Consider the following 14,911-nt stretch of genomic DNA (forward strand, 5'->3'; position numbering starts at 1 on the left):
TCAGCATTACAAAACAGGCATCACTGATAATAATAAGACCTTTGCCAGGAGGTAGAGAGGCAAGTGTCCTTTCTAAGCTTGATTTTCTACATGGGTTTGCACACAGAGCTCTAACCTAAGGCTCCATCCATATGTGCTGCCATGGTACAGACGTTTACTTTAAAAAAAGAAAAAAAAATTGCTAAAATTAAGAAAAATAGCCCAAAGACATTGATTTTTGTAAAAGAGCTATTTGTTAAGCCTCTTCCAAACCAACTTTAAGATATTCATATTAAAATAACTGCCTTTGCTGCTTTGTGCAGCCTTTAAAATTCATGCCATAAATTACATCAGTGCAATTTTATATGGGAACGCTCTGAAGGCTTGTTAAAATATCCTCTTCCAACAGCAATTGTGATGGTTGAAGAGGCTGCCTCCCCCGGCCTTCCTCCACTGTTTGTTCACTACCCTACACTTGGGCCCCCATCCCGGCGTGCTAGCTCAGCTCTTTGCAGGAGTCTTGCCTAACATTTTTCAGTAAAAATGAGCCCTTTTTTTATTCCCAAAACTTGGGTTAATTGAATGATCAGGTACTTGAGATAACTCATTTGTTCTTGCAGAGGAACAGAAGTGAGGCAGGTTGGAACCAAAAGTCCACAATAAATTCCAGAAACTTCTCCTTGATGGGAATTGCTATGTGCCTTTGCCTGAGCTCCACCTCATCAGAAAGGCAGTGCAACCACACACAATGCCTCCAAATTCAGTGTCTCAGTTATATGTCCAAAGAAGTCCTACAGGTGATGAAACAATAAACAGAGCTAGAGAGGACCACATTACAGCAGGGCGCCTGTGCTTTGAAGAGTCCTTGTTTAAGGAGTCTGAGGTCCTACCACTATCAGAAAGGCCACGCACATGATTTCCTCCCAAGCACTGCAAAAGTGGCAAGCAACAACAGCGACACCTGCCAAGCTGCAGGCCCACGAAGAGACCACTGAGAAGAGAGCTCCTTGCGTTTCGCTCAGGGGTGGGCAATGCACTAATAGTACCGCAGTATCACAGCCCTGCCCACATGCAGCACCAAACTGTACCAGCATGAGCGACTGCTGATACTGTCAAGAGACCACACGGTCCACAATGCTGCTCTGATGCTCTGCCACATAGGGTCCCTGGCTCCTCTTCACCTTTCCTCCAGCAATTCAGGAAATTCTAGTTTAGTACACAAATCCATTGATAATAGGACTGCCAAAGAGGAGTTTCATAGGATATATGGTTTCTTCTTTTCAGGCACGGACATCTTGCCACAGGAAGCATGCAGCGGCACTTGCATTTGCATGTCTGAACATGGAAGCTGAGGACAGCCCACAATTTTCCTTTACTGCTGGATGAGCCTGTGAAATTAAAGGGCAGAAATCTCCTACTAATGGGGCATGAGGACATGAAAGGAAAGCTGAAAGACAGAAAAGTCCACGTGCTCATCCCAGAGGTCCCTGTGGTCCTAAAGCAAGACAAGGCATCGGGCAAAAAACACTAGCAGTGACTCACCAGCCACATGATGGGAGCAAAACCAAGATATTCTGGAGGACTCTCAGTGAATGACCCAACAGAGGTGAGATAATGGACTTGGCTGAGAAAGAGGTAGAGCAATTAGGAAGATGTTAAACTGAGAACACAAGTAAAATGATTCCAAAGATGGAAACACAGCACAAATGCACCGTGTCAGAAGTAATTAAACCCATTTGACAATGAATGTGAGGAAAATTTTTTTCTTCCTTTTTTGCTCACTGCAAAATGTTGGGAGGCTGGTTAACAAGAAAAAGGATGTGGACTGCTTTTACTGGTATCAAGAATTGTGATATAATTGTCAGTACCAAAATCTACAGACAATTACATCACTTTAGAATATTAAGGATACCCGATTGTTATGAGAATGAGAAAGTACTGAGTGGGCAAGGAGGACCAGAGAGTTTACATTCAATTCCCATCACCTATCATATAGCCACCGATTATTCAGAACAGGACTTTGAATGCGTGTGGATTAGCACCTGAAGTAATAAGTTAAAAGGTCCTTCATAAGATTTTGTTGTAGACCACTAAACAAAAAAAAAAAAAGCATTAACTTCTAAGTGTTTATCTCCAAGCTGTAGAAATTAACATTTGCACTATCAGGGCAACTTCAGCTTGGAGGAAAATACTGGGTGTCCTATCCAACAAGCAATAAAATATAATTTCATTTTCTGAAAAGGGGAAAACTAATCACTTTTCTATAGATGCTGCTTCACTCCAACATATGGGAATGCTACTTTGGATGTCATTGTAATGAATAAAAATCTGCTAAATACTTGACTGCTATCTAGTGAACTAGGGATGACATGGAAAGAAGAAAAGTCCCAACTAGCCAGGTAAATATTTGATGCCTCCTAAGGGAATCAACCAAGAGAAATTAGGTAATCAATCATAGGAAATGTGGGAGGTTTAGAATTAAGAAGGGAAAGTAAAAGGTGACTGGGAAGTCTTGAAGAACAATTTCTGTGTGACCCAGAACTACAACTCCATAAACCAGAGGAGAACCACTGCCACGTGCCCCTCCCAGGTCAGCAGCGAATTGACGGTGGCGGTTACAGAGACAACTGTTAACAATAAGACATGATGAAATAGCAGTCACTATGAACTGAAAATTAGAAAATTAAGAATAATAACAAGAACAAATGACATAGGAGTAAAGAAATCCACATTTCACCTGGCAAAGGACTATCAGAGAGGGGTTTTGCTGCTGCTGTTTAAATTTGATAATACAGAAATGACTTCCCAGCATTGCTGGGTGGTGCAAGCCAGTCAGTCACTAGGCAGATAGCATATAATTGCTAATAAACACAGATAGCAAAATGACCAATCTTTTGTTTTTTATTTTGTTGCTGTGGAAATACATTATTTTCCATTACCAAATAAGGATTTTTGGCATGAGCTACCTGATATCGAATAAATTGTTTACAACTAGCAAACGTTGTATATCATCCTCCTTATCTTCTCCCTGAAGATCTTCCTGGTCCAGAAAAAAGTTAAATTTTAATACATTTTGAAATATTGGGACATCCAAAAAGACCAGAGGAAAAGCAGAGTCAGGCCAGTGCTCAAAAAAGGGGCAAGTAAAACAATCCATGAAACTACAAGTCAGAGCAGTAACACTGATCCTGGGAAAATGCTGGGAAATTGATTTGGAACTTAATTGACACAGCATTAAAGAATACCTGTATTGTTAACATCGCCCAATCAAACTTTACAGTAAATAGGTCTTCCTACTCAAGCATAATTCCTTTCCTTGGTAAATTACAAGTTTGACTGATGCAGGTAGCTATATTGATGTAAGAATCATGCTTGGCTGAGTCCTACGTAACACTAAAAATGAACAGTATAAAGTTCAGCCAGGTACGTTCCAAATGAACAAAAATCCGGCTGAAGAGCGGCAGTCAGAGCAGTCACTGGGGAACGTGGTCAACCACAACGGTGCTGAAGAGGGTCTTCAGGATGTTGGGCCTGACACTATTCTAGATCCTTATCAATTACTGTGAAGTAAATGCAAATCTCTGATCAGATTTGTAGACGCCACAAGGCTTGGAAGAGTGCTGGAAGCAATCAGGGCTGGGCAATCCCAGAACAGAAAGAGGCATGGAGACCCTGCGGGATGCATCTGAGATGTGTAACACATGAGATGTGTAGATGTGTAGCACATATGGGAGATGTGCTGCCCTGGGCAGCTGCCGGCAGCTGTGCCCTGTGCTCACGACTCTGCAAAATGCTCCTGTGCCCAGGGGCCAAGCCGGACCTCCCCAGCTGCGCTGCTGCTGTCAGTGGCCGGGGGGAGCAGCACGCTCCCGGCATGCTCCTTCCATCGCCCAGCCTGGGAACTCAACCTCCCCAACACAAAGCTCCCAAGCAAGGAACTACTCAGTGGTTCCGCATCGTTCAGCCAAAGTAAACCCCAGGTTAGGGTGGGGGCAGGACACAACACAGGAACAGGAGGAACAGGAAGGGAAACCCCCCCAGCCCCTCTGTCTAGCAGGACATAACGTGGGGTCCCATCCCAGAGATGCATGGTCATCCCCATCCTCCCAAACATGGCCCCAGGAGGCCAGGGAGCAGGGACCTGCAGGAAGAGCTGCGCCTGCCCGTGGCGAGTGGCATAGGCAGGCAGCAGGCTGTCTGGTACCTGCATTCTTAAAAACATCTTAAAAATGGAGTAGTGACATACAAGCCACAAAAACGACAGGAAAACTGGAGAAAATACCTTCAAATGAAAGACTGGAGGAGTTTGGCCTCTCTTTAATTAAGGTAAGGAAGATTGGATGTTGACTTGATTACCATGTATAAATACCTTCATGCAAAGGCATACCAGGTACTAAAGTGCTCTTTAATCTAGAAGATAAACGACAGCTGGAAGCTGAAGCATACAAATTTAAATGAGAGATTAATTTTAAACCGTGAGGGTGATTAACCAAATACCGAAGGAAAGGCACAGATCTTCCGTTCCCTGAATCAAGATTGATGACTTTCTGGAAAACATGTTTAAGCTTTGCTTAGTGAACACACACACGGAGGGTGAAGAGTATCCTGCAAGATACAGGAGGTCAGGTCGGACGGTACGATAGCTCCATCTGGTCTTAAATTCCAGGAACCCATGAATACTGAAGAGCAGTTTTATGGTATCCTTTCATGTTCACAAAACAGATTGTAAAGCTAGCAGTAATGAAATGCTTTTGCACAAGAATTAGCACTCCAGAAGTGAGGTGTCCAAGCCTCCCTCTGCTCTAACAGTCTATTTTCACATCTCATAGCATCCACTGTGGTTTTGCCCTCTATTCTGAACCAGATCCAAACAACTATTTGTGTCAGGTGTTTTTCCTTCTTCCCCCTCTGTGTTTAACAGAGTCTTTTCAGTACTCAAGAGCCTGCTCCTAAAAGCCTCTACCCTTCCGTGAAAAAACATCTGGGTCCAAACCATATCAGATCCAAAACTCTCACAGCATCTTTTCAAGTAGCACACTGCATTCTACAATACAATATACTCTGGAAAGCTGAATCAGCTTTAGAAGAGCAGAGGACTTTCTTTATAAGGAAAGATCCATCAAAATGATTGTAAGGTCTTGGGCAAAAGTGAAAACCACATGGAGCTGAGCTGTTTGGACATGCTCCAGGGCAGGCTGTGATTGCACTCACATGCTATCAGCTATTTTTCATATGAGCAGTTGTTTGTGACACTCTGGCAGGTCTGGACAGGGTGGCTACACCAGCAAATTAAACAGTATAAACATTCCTGGGTGCTGTTCAAATGGTTCTTGCCAGCATTTGGCTGCACCAGCTTTCACCTTCCCAGTTCAGGAGCTGGCAGAGGCCATTCCCAAAGGGTAGTTCGGTGCAGCTGCATTATTTGAGAGGATAAGAGGGGTTAATAGTGTGAATGACACCACACTGCCACCTGATCTCGGTGCTGAAAAAAGGTCTGGAAACAATAAATTTCCAAGTACAGAGGTAGCCAGTGTTTCAGAAACAACCTGAAAAACCATCCAACTGAACCAGAAACACAGAAAATTAATCATCAGATTGGAGTCTGCTCATGGGTTGGAGATGTGCCCATCATTCACACACAGAAGTCCAACTCTATAATAAATACTAATAAGCTGCATTACTTTGAAAAAAGATCAACAAAAGCAGTAACTCCTCTCTCAGAACAAGACTACAAGACTTCACAGCAGGGGAAATGGGGAGAGGTCCTCCCTCAGTGTCCTATCAGTAAGGAAAACATGCTGGAGTCTGATTCTCACTTCTTACAGCCAGGAGCCTGCAGACAACCCAACAGCCAGTGCTCCAGCAACCAGACATCTCTGGGGTGAGTTTTGCTCACATAGATGGAGGGGGGAAAAAAAAAAAAGGAGAAAAAATAATTGAGGAAATCAGAGGCCAAGATTTTATTTTCTTGACCCTCAAAATACTTCTTAAATCTTCTGACTGCTTCATGAAGAGATCCTCGGGCAGCAATTCACATTCACCCAACTTGTTGGTCCCAGACACAGTCTCATCCTCCCCAGAATCCCACTCAAAGATGCATGGCCCCACAGCTCTTTCATTTTATGCTGTATTCCCAGACTCTGTATCTTTCCACACACACCATCTTCTCCTGTAACTTCATCCTCCCAAGACCAAAGCGTCATAAGAGGACACACTACTGAGAAATTCAGGTTACACCCCTTTGTTCCAAACTTTATGTTTCAGACAATATAACATTTGCTACACCCCCTCAGAAACAACCAGTCCCCCAAATTCCCACTGTGTCCCCTGAACACCTTCTCCCCCAACCCTGCTCTGTCATCCTCCCCTCTCTGGAGAAGGCAGTCTCACCTCCAGTATCCGGATCATGAAAGTTGGGGTCCAGTCCCTTCTCCAGCAGCCTGCAGACCTTCTCTGCATTTAGCATCTGCACGTACTCCATGAACTTCTTCAGATTTGCCTGCAGCCATGACACCACAGGAAAACACACAATACACAGCATTAGAACCCAGTGTGGAGAAAGAAGCCACCAGAGGAATATCCCCAATCAGGACACCCATGGCAACCACCACGAATAATGGGGCAGCGCCCACCAGGAGCCAGGGCACATGAGGGTATGCCCCAGATCTACGCAGAACATGGTTCTTCTGTCCCTCTCAAGACTGGGATCACTGGATCACCTCATGGAAACTGTCCAGGGCTGCCCACCACCGCGCTCTGCCCCCACCGCAAGTCCCCTGCGAAGGCACTTTCTGTTCACACACACCGCGACGGCAGGCACACGTGTTGCACACGCCTGTGACACGTAACTTTGTGCATTCACCAACGGTGCAGCACGGCACTGGCTACGGAAGGTGCTGCACCAGCTGAGCAGCATCCCAGCGACGGAGAACTGTACTGCCTGGGGGTTCACCCGTGTCTCCCTGCAGCGGGCTGTACACCGTCGTTTGTTGCAAATTCATTTTAAGGGAGCATCACCCATCTGCCTGCTGACCTTAAAACACTTTGGAAAGAAAATCAAGCTACTCAAACACCGACTGTTATTGTATGGCGCAATGAGTCTGGCTGCCGCAGTCTGCTCTGAAATTGTGCTTTATACCTGGTATAATTTTCTGTCTTTAGCCAAAGACCTTAGTCTCGTTCTCCCGAGGGGACTGAGTGCCCAAAAGACTCTCCTTTAAGTCTGCCTGGCTGTTTGTGGGTCATTGGTTTCTTCCCTTATTTCTCTTTTGGATAGTTCTACTTGATGAATGCATTATTTTATTAAACTTCTAGACTCTAGAAATTGCAACTCTGCTAGGCAGGCAGGCAACACCTGGACAGACTACAGTGTGAAAACACCCATCTCACACACATTTCCAGTCCAGATTTTCAGACCTTTAATTGCAGGTTGGCTGGGGTTTTTTGAGTTTATTTTAATCAAACCTTACAGTAGCCAGCTTTAGGAAAGGCACTCTAGAAAGTGTCTGACTCAGCAGAAATACTGTGCAATTAGCTGAGGGGAGTCTTTGGGAAAAGCTCTAACAAACCGTTCAAGCTGCAGCCAACGGTCAGGGAAGTGCCCTTGCTCCTGTGAACCACTGCACAGCTGGCTGAACACATCTGAGCAAAGCAGGTTTTTCACCCAGTGAAAAAACTCAAGTTTCAACATTTTCCCCATATAGATAAACATAGAGAAATATTTGATCTTTTATGAAGCAAAATGTAGTCCAAAGTACTTCACTTAAAATTTCACTTTGAAGATTTCCAGTGGAAAATCAAAAAAAAAAATTTGGAAAACACCAAACAGGTTGCAGAAACATGTCCAGTTCTTTTCAAAGGATTCCTAAACAAAATTTCATCACATATTATCTTGCATAATATTTTGATTTTGTCAAGATATAATTATCAAGGGGGAAAAGTTAAGACTTTCAGAACCAATTCTACTGAAGAGCCTGCAAATCCCAAAACTTGGGACCCGCAAATTCATCTGTGCTATTTCTCTGACATGCTGAGGAGACCATGGTAAGAGGTCAGACAGAAAATATCACCAAGATGAAACTTTCCAAGGATGAGACAAATTAATGCTGGCCTGTGAACCTGACTTAAACCAAATTCAGCCACTGTGTGGTTAGTCTGCAGAACCAAGCCTAAAACATATAGCACATTTTTATTAAAATCAGCACCATGGAGCCATGCCATAAAGAAGGCAGGCCGCGTATTTAAAGTTATATAGCCATTTTAGTGCACCCCTGCAACGTCACTCCATCTCAGCAGAGCCAATTAGCTCAGTCAAAACCCTACGGTAACCCAGCTCCGCTGCACCCATGCTGGCAGTTGACCTGCTCCCTCCACCTGCCCGCAGCGATTCGCAGACACGTGCAGAGATGCCAGTGTCACAGGAATGCACGAGTTAATGCACAAAGCCACGAACACGCAATCCAGTTACAAGGTTCACTCCCTGTAGTGCCCCAGGGGCAACAGTACAGTAAGGCAAGAGCCAAGCAGGGATTCACTGGGGATGGCCGATGCCACAGCTGATCCCTTCATGCAGAGCGTGGCCCCACTCCCTGTCCTGACCACCTTACCCATCCCGGGGTACTTCTTCACATCCCTCAAGACCACACCAGCCCAGCAGGGCCACCAGGGAAGACCCAACACAATCGCAGGACAGCGCACACAAGCAAGGGCAAACCACTCAGAGGGTAAAAATGGGCTGGGTCACCCACACCGGGAGGTGATGGAAATGTCTACATGCAGTATAAGCAACTCCCACAGCACCAACACTTATCATGTGCAACTGGCATCAGCTGCAGCAGGGCACAAACACTGCCTTTTCGGGTGGCACGACATTCCCTGACCCTCGCTGCTCAGTGTTCCTTCTCCCCCAGATCTCCTCTCACCTCACAAATAACTGAAAGCAAAATCTGCCTCCTGCTTCAGTATCCCTTCAGCTACTGCAGAAGTACAGAAACACTGAAGGAAATCACAGCTGCCTGCCAGCAATAGCACAGACGGGACTTGACAACTCCAGCAACCGCCTCCAGGATGCCATCCCAAAATGCCTCTTTGCAACCATCACCCGATGGCGCAGGTTTAACCCTGTTCCTTCCACTCCCGTTTGTCCATACGCCTCTTCTCCTTCCAGCAGCTGCTCAGCAGACGATGCTAACCTAACCCAACAGATGATGCTCCATGCGTGGCCCCACTAAACCCGTGGCCAAGAATGGCACTACCAGTCCCACCAAGAACCACGCCAGTGGCTGGGGGACACATGGAGGCATGAGCCGAGGAAGGGACGCCCCACCCCATGGCCCATCCCCTTGACGCTGGCAGCCTCTACCCACACGGGCCCCAGCACCAGCAGCCTTCCTGGGGCCTCCAGGGACAGAAAGGCACTTGTGGGTGCTCCCTGCAAAGGCAAACACTGTACCTCTGCATACACGAGAGAGGCTTGCGGCAGTTTCGCTTTTATGCTGCTACCAGGCGCATCCCAAGCACTAACCTGAAGTTCTGCTCCTGAGGTTCTGCCAGCAACTCTCATTTACAGCCCCAGAAATTGCATCGTACCCAGACCATCAGCTCCCAGCAGCAGTGTGGTCATTTATATTTCTTGTTTTCTAGGTGTTCAGGAATTGAAAACATTTTTTGACAGTAGGAAGTTGATGCACTATGTCAACTTTTATTGGTACATTTTACATTTAGCAGAGAAACTGAGGAGAAAGTGCATGAGCAAAAGGAGAATGCAGAGAGAGGCATACTCAGTTCTGGGATCTGCATTCTCCCACTGTAGATGCTTGTTTGTCATCGCGGTCCCGTGCACCACACAGGCATTAATGGGTCTACGCGTGGAATATCCCTTTGGGGGAAATCAATTACCACCCTGCATTTCCAGATGAAATGAAATGAAAAATTTTTACACAGAAAAGTATTCTTTTTCCATCCGTTCATAGCTGCTTATCTGCTCTGCAGCATGCTCCAGACATGCAGCTCGGTGCCCACGTTAAGAGGTTGCTGCAATTCACAAACTTAACACTATGGGGAGAGGGATGGACACCAGCACAGTGAAGTCTGATCCCTCTTGCCTCAGTTCTGTTCTTCCAGTTTGGTCCTAGACCTCAGGGAACAATGAAAATACCTAAGAAAACTGAGAATATAGTTAATGAAAAAGACCATTCACCAGAGGCGTAATGTTACGGCGTTACAAGAATCCCATGCCCAGAATTTAGGTGACATCTTCGCTCCACTTATAAACAAACATGAATTAAGGCATAACAAAGAAAAAGACCAAAAAAAGGGGGAAAAATAAAAAGATTGCAACCTAGCTGGTGTCCCTGATCAGGCTTACAGCCCAGCCTTATCAAGAGCTCTGTTTGTGCAACGGAGGCAGCGAGCTGTGGTGGGAGGCATGGCCAAGCAGCAGGAGCAGAGTCACCGTACACCTTTCACCTGCCGAAAGATGGCAGGTTTGGAACCACACATTTGGGCAACACGGCGGCAATTGGAGCGACCACAGCAACTCACCTGCAGGCACCAGGAGCAGCATGTACGAGCAGAGCGGCCCATCACTTCCCATTATTAGACAGTTTTCAGTTTCTTGTTCTTTACCAACAGAAAGGTATATATAATCAGCTCACTTAAGATGTTTTCCAGAATAAAGTCAGGGGGAAATATGTTGTTTCATTCGAGTGCAAAATTCGTATGACCACAGAGGAAGACCACCGTTTCTGTCGACACATTCTGGGAGGCAGTCTGCTACTTCCCAGATAGCTGTACGGTGCTACACCAATAGCCAGATTTGGGAAATAACAGAAATTGGATTAGGTAAAAGAAGACACAATTGCTAATTGAGACACCCTGGTCACTATATGCTTGAAACCACTGCATCAAGATCCAGGGACTCTCTTCCCTGGAGGCCTCTCGTGCACCTTGCTTTTGCAGCCCAATAACTGGAGAACTGAAACCCTCTGCCATGCTCCCTGCTCACTCCCAGCACCTCCTGGGCGTCCTTCAGGGTCCCTGGAGAGAAGCTGGGGCAGGTCTGGGGAGCCTCCACAGAGGAACCCCAGCTCTGCCAACAGGCGGGGTGTGCAGTCCCCGCTCGACCTGCCTGCAGTCCCCAGGTGCCATTTCAGCTGGTTTGACCAAAGCATCGCATTCACAGCGAGTGCAGCCAGACCTGAGGCACCTAACGTTTGAACCACCACCAAAGCACAGCACAGGTCCGACCAAAGAGCTTAACCAAAATCAGACCAGTGCTGCATGGTACAGCCAAAACCACACGGCAATCCCCGTGGTACGCCCGTGGCATGGCCAACCCTACCAGTCCCCTCCTCGCAGAGGGGACACAGGGGCTCCCGGGGAGCTCCTCCCTACCCAGCTGCAACCGTGGTCATCGCAGCAGACCCAGGTGCTCTGGCACACAGAGCAGTGCCAAACCAACAACAATGTGATCCTGGCTTTAATGTTTTCACTCAAGTAAGATTTCCGTTACACTGAAGGTATCTCCCATCTTAAAAATGCACCTGTTCAACTTGAGTTTGCAGCGTGACAGCTGATGCAGAGGTCTGTATTTACAAGCGTTTATAAAAATGTATTGGTTAAATGGCCCTTCTGCCAATAGTCATGAATTCAAGCATGCTTTTTTCATTCAGAATCAGAAGCAAAACATACTTAGCTTTTGAAATCAACTCAAACACTACAAACATGTCACAGCCATGTCCCTTGCTGGGCACATTACAACCACTGCTCACAATGAAGCAAGCGCTGGTATTTACATTCTTCCATGTCGTTTTTTCAGCTTATGCCGTGTAGGAAAGCTTTCCTATCTGATTGTGTTCCATTTCAATTTAGCTAGGAACACAGAATATTTTCCTTATTATTTGGACTGATTCACTCAAAGCTGAAAGGAGATTTGAGAACTGAGAAAGTAAGGAAGCTTGTTTTCCTCCCCCAATCTATGAATAAAGCCCTGGTGGGAAAGGCATGAGATCTCATTATTCTAAGAACTTGAGGGATTTGGGGCCAGGTTTTCAAATGTATTAAGGTGACTAGACATGAAGAGCGAGAGCAAATGTCAGACTTCCACTGAAATCAAGGGGAGTTAAGCAGATGCCTAAACTGCTTAGGCAAGTTTGAAATTTCACTAGATACTTGCTTTTTTTCTGGCACTTAAATACCTTTGAGAATTTTTGATGAGAACCACTCATACAAACCAAATCTTCCTTTGTTTAAAAGATCAGTGAGCTTTAAATAAAAAAGATAGGTACTGATAAATTTACTTTTTGTATTCTGTGTCCAGTACATTCAGGCAACATTTATTTAAGTGATAAAGACACAATTTAAAATGTTATTTTGCTTTAATTTTAATTGAATTTCAGCTTTCATCCAAATGCAATCTGATACAAATTAAAAGAATAAAAAAAAATCAGAAGCCAGTAAAGGCACGGCATCCCATTGACTATATGCAAAAATTAAAACCTAAATGTGTTTATATAAAGCTATCTAACTGCTTAAACAAACACTCATAATGGATCTTCCTGTCAGCAAAAGCACTGTATTTAGTGTGAAGATTACAGTGATTTGCAAATCGATATGTTTGAAAGGCTACGCTAACTAGAGCGAAGCAAGCTTTCTCTAGGGAGGAAAAGAACCCCAAGACCAAACAAAAACTCATGCAAATAAAATTAAAGCTCAGATTAAGACCCCACCTTGCTTTTTTAAGGGGTGTTTTAAGTCTCTCACTGCCCAGGTGCCTTCACAGAAGCAGCAGAAGATGGCACCGCCTGGGCAGCGGTCGGGGCCCATGGGCTGTGGGCAGGAGGGACCCCTCTCACTCCCACACTGGGACCAACAAGGTCTTTAAGGAAATGGTGACAGAGCTGAGCTCACACCTCCCGTATCTCCTGCCTGCCACCTGGAAACCCCTTGGGAAGCAATCCCTGTCGTTGGGATCTTTCTTACGGGTAAGGCTGCACTGCCTCCCACTGAGGAGCCTCGTAAGGAGACAGGAACCAAAGCCTGGGTCTGCCCCGACCCTTTCGGCTACGGCCTGAACCTCGGCTCCAGTTCACGTATTGCTACCCAAAACACCCGCCTCAGCAGCCAGCTCCTCAGCAAGTTTGAGGCACTTTTGTTTGGTTACAAGAGTGAGAAGGAGGTTCACGCTGGGAGAACGCCTGGGGACAGGGCACAGCTCCAGCCACCCAGCTGGCAGCCGCGCTGCAGTCCATTATCCTCCGCTAGCACCAAACTGCAAGAAAAATCAACACCCTCCAGAAAAGAAAAGCTCATTGAGAGGAAACTGGTGTGAGGGAACAAGCTTCTCTCTCTTGAATTGAAATGAAAGAAAATAAATGAGATATTCTTCTTGCGGAGAAATTATTCTGTCACTCGCTATTCACTGCAGACTGGGTGCTGGGGGAAGCCAACCGCAGGCACCCAGCTCGGGCGCTCTGCAAGAGCAGAAAGACAACACATCCCCTTCACACCAAGCACATGCTGATTTTTCCAGCAATTTCAGCATCAAGGAAAGACTAATCTGTTCTCAGGGTCCAGTTTGCTCCAAACAGCAATTAATTAAGACAAACCAGCCGCTTTCCGGAGCGTGGCATCTGCCATGGGGTCACAGGGCCTGGAAGAGGCTGGAGAAGCCTGACCTCCTCCCTCACGCCAGCTGCGTGACAAGCTCCCACGCAGGCCATTAGGCAGCGGCAAACAGACACCTCACTGATTCCCACAGAAACATCAAACGATTGATTTCATGACACACCACAAAAATGTTTAACTGCTGCTTTGGAGGCTGGCTCGGTGTGTCTCCACGCCTGCCTGGAGCACCCGCAAGGCGAGCAGGGCAGAGGCCCTGCAGAGGCCCACGCGCGGAGGAGGCCGAGCCCTCGCAGAGGAGCGGGGCAGCCCCCGCCATCCTGCCGGCAGCACCTGCCCTGCAGGGACACCTCCTCCGCACGGGATGCTGCCGGGATGCACCAGCTTTGGCCAGGTTAGAGCTAAATTTCTTCACAGTAGCTGGTATGGGGCTATGTTTTATATTTGTGCTGAAAACAATGATGATAACACAGAGATGTATTCGTTATTGCTGAGCAGTGCTTGCACAGCATCACAGGCTTTTCTGCTCCTCACCCTGCCCCGCCAGTGAGCAGGCTGGGGGGGCACAAGGAGCTGGCAGGGGACACAAGCGGGACAGCTGACCCCCACTGACCCAAGGGATGTCCCAGACCACAGGACGTTGTGCTCAGCAATAAAAGCTGGGGGAAGGCGGAGAAAGTTTGGAGTGATGCTGTTTGTCCCAGTCACCATCACGTGCGATGGAGCCCTGCTGTCCTGGAGATGGCTGAACACCCACCCGCCTGTGGGAAGCAGTGAATTAATTCCTGATTTTGTTTTGTGTGCACACACAGCCTTTGCTTTACCTGTTAAACTGTCTTTATCTCAACCTGCTAGTTTTTTCACTTTTACCCTTCTGTTTCTCTCCAAAGACACACTGAAATCCAGGTCAGCTGATACCAGAGGAGGATGGTGGGCCAGATGGGCTGTGGTCACCCAGAGCAGCCTTTGCATGCTCTCAGCCATTAGGTCCTGCTGTCCTGCACTTTGTTCATTGGTTTGTCTGGGTAGAGAAGTCATCAGAGACAAGCGAGAGGCCTCCTGCAGAAGAGAGGCAGGACAGGCCTCATTTGCACCCAGCTTTGATATGCCAGTTGATGAAGCCTGATGTGTTTCTTGCTGGGGGGTGGGCCAGGGATGCGGGTGGCACTGATGGCAGTGCAAAACAGCAAACAGCAAGACACCACTCTGCTCACCATCCTCAAGTCTTGAATCCTTGTCCCAGCCTTGATCACCTTCAGCCACCGTTAATGCAAAACCTTCCTCTGGCCCAGGTGACTGCAAACCCTCC

General features: G+C 46.7%; 1 protein-coding gene across 11 annotated transcripts in view; it reads right to left on the reverse strand.

Annotated features, from left to right (window-relative positions):
* Positions 1-14,911, reverse strand: part of SHANK3 (SH3 and multiple ankyrin repeat domains 3) — a 401,813-nt gene that overhangs the window by 307,786 nt on the left and 79,116 nt on the right. For all 11 annotated transcript variants that reach the window (XM_075081824.1, XM_075081828.1, XM_075081835.1 and 8 more), the window contains one exon: positions 6,370-6,478. In XM_075081824.1, the coding sequence (XP_074937925.1) occupies positions 6,370-6,478 (109 nt within the window). The remainder of the gene's footprint in view (positions 1-6,369; positions 6,479-14,911) is intronic.

The sequence above is a fragment of the Phalacrocorax aristotelis genome, chromosome 1 (genome assembly GCF_949628215.1).
Source record: "Phalacrocorax aristotelis chromosome 1, bGulAri2.1, whole genome shotgun sequence".
In the NCBI taxonomy this organism is placed as follows: domain Eukaryota; kingdom Metazoa; phylum Chordata; class Aves; order Suliformes; family Phalacrocoracidae; genus Phalacrocorax; species Phalacrocorax aristotelis.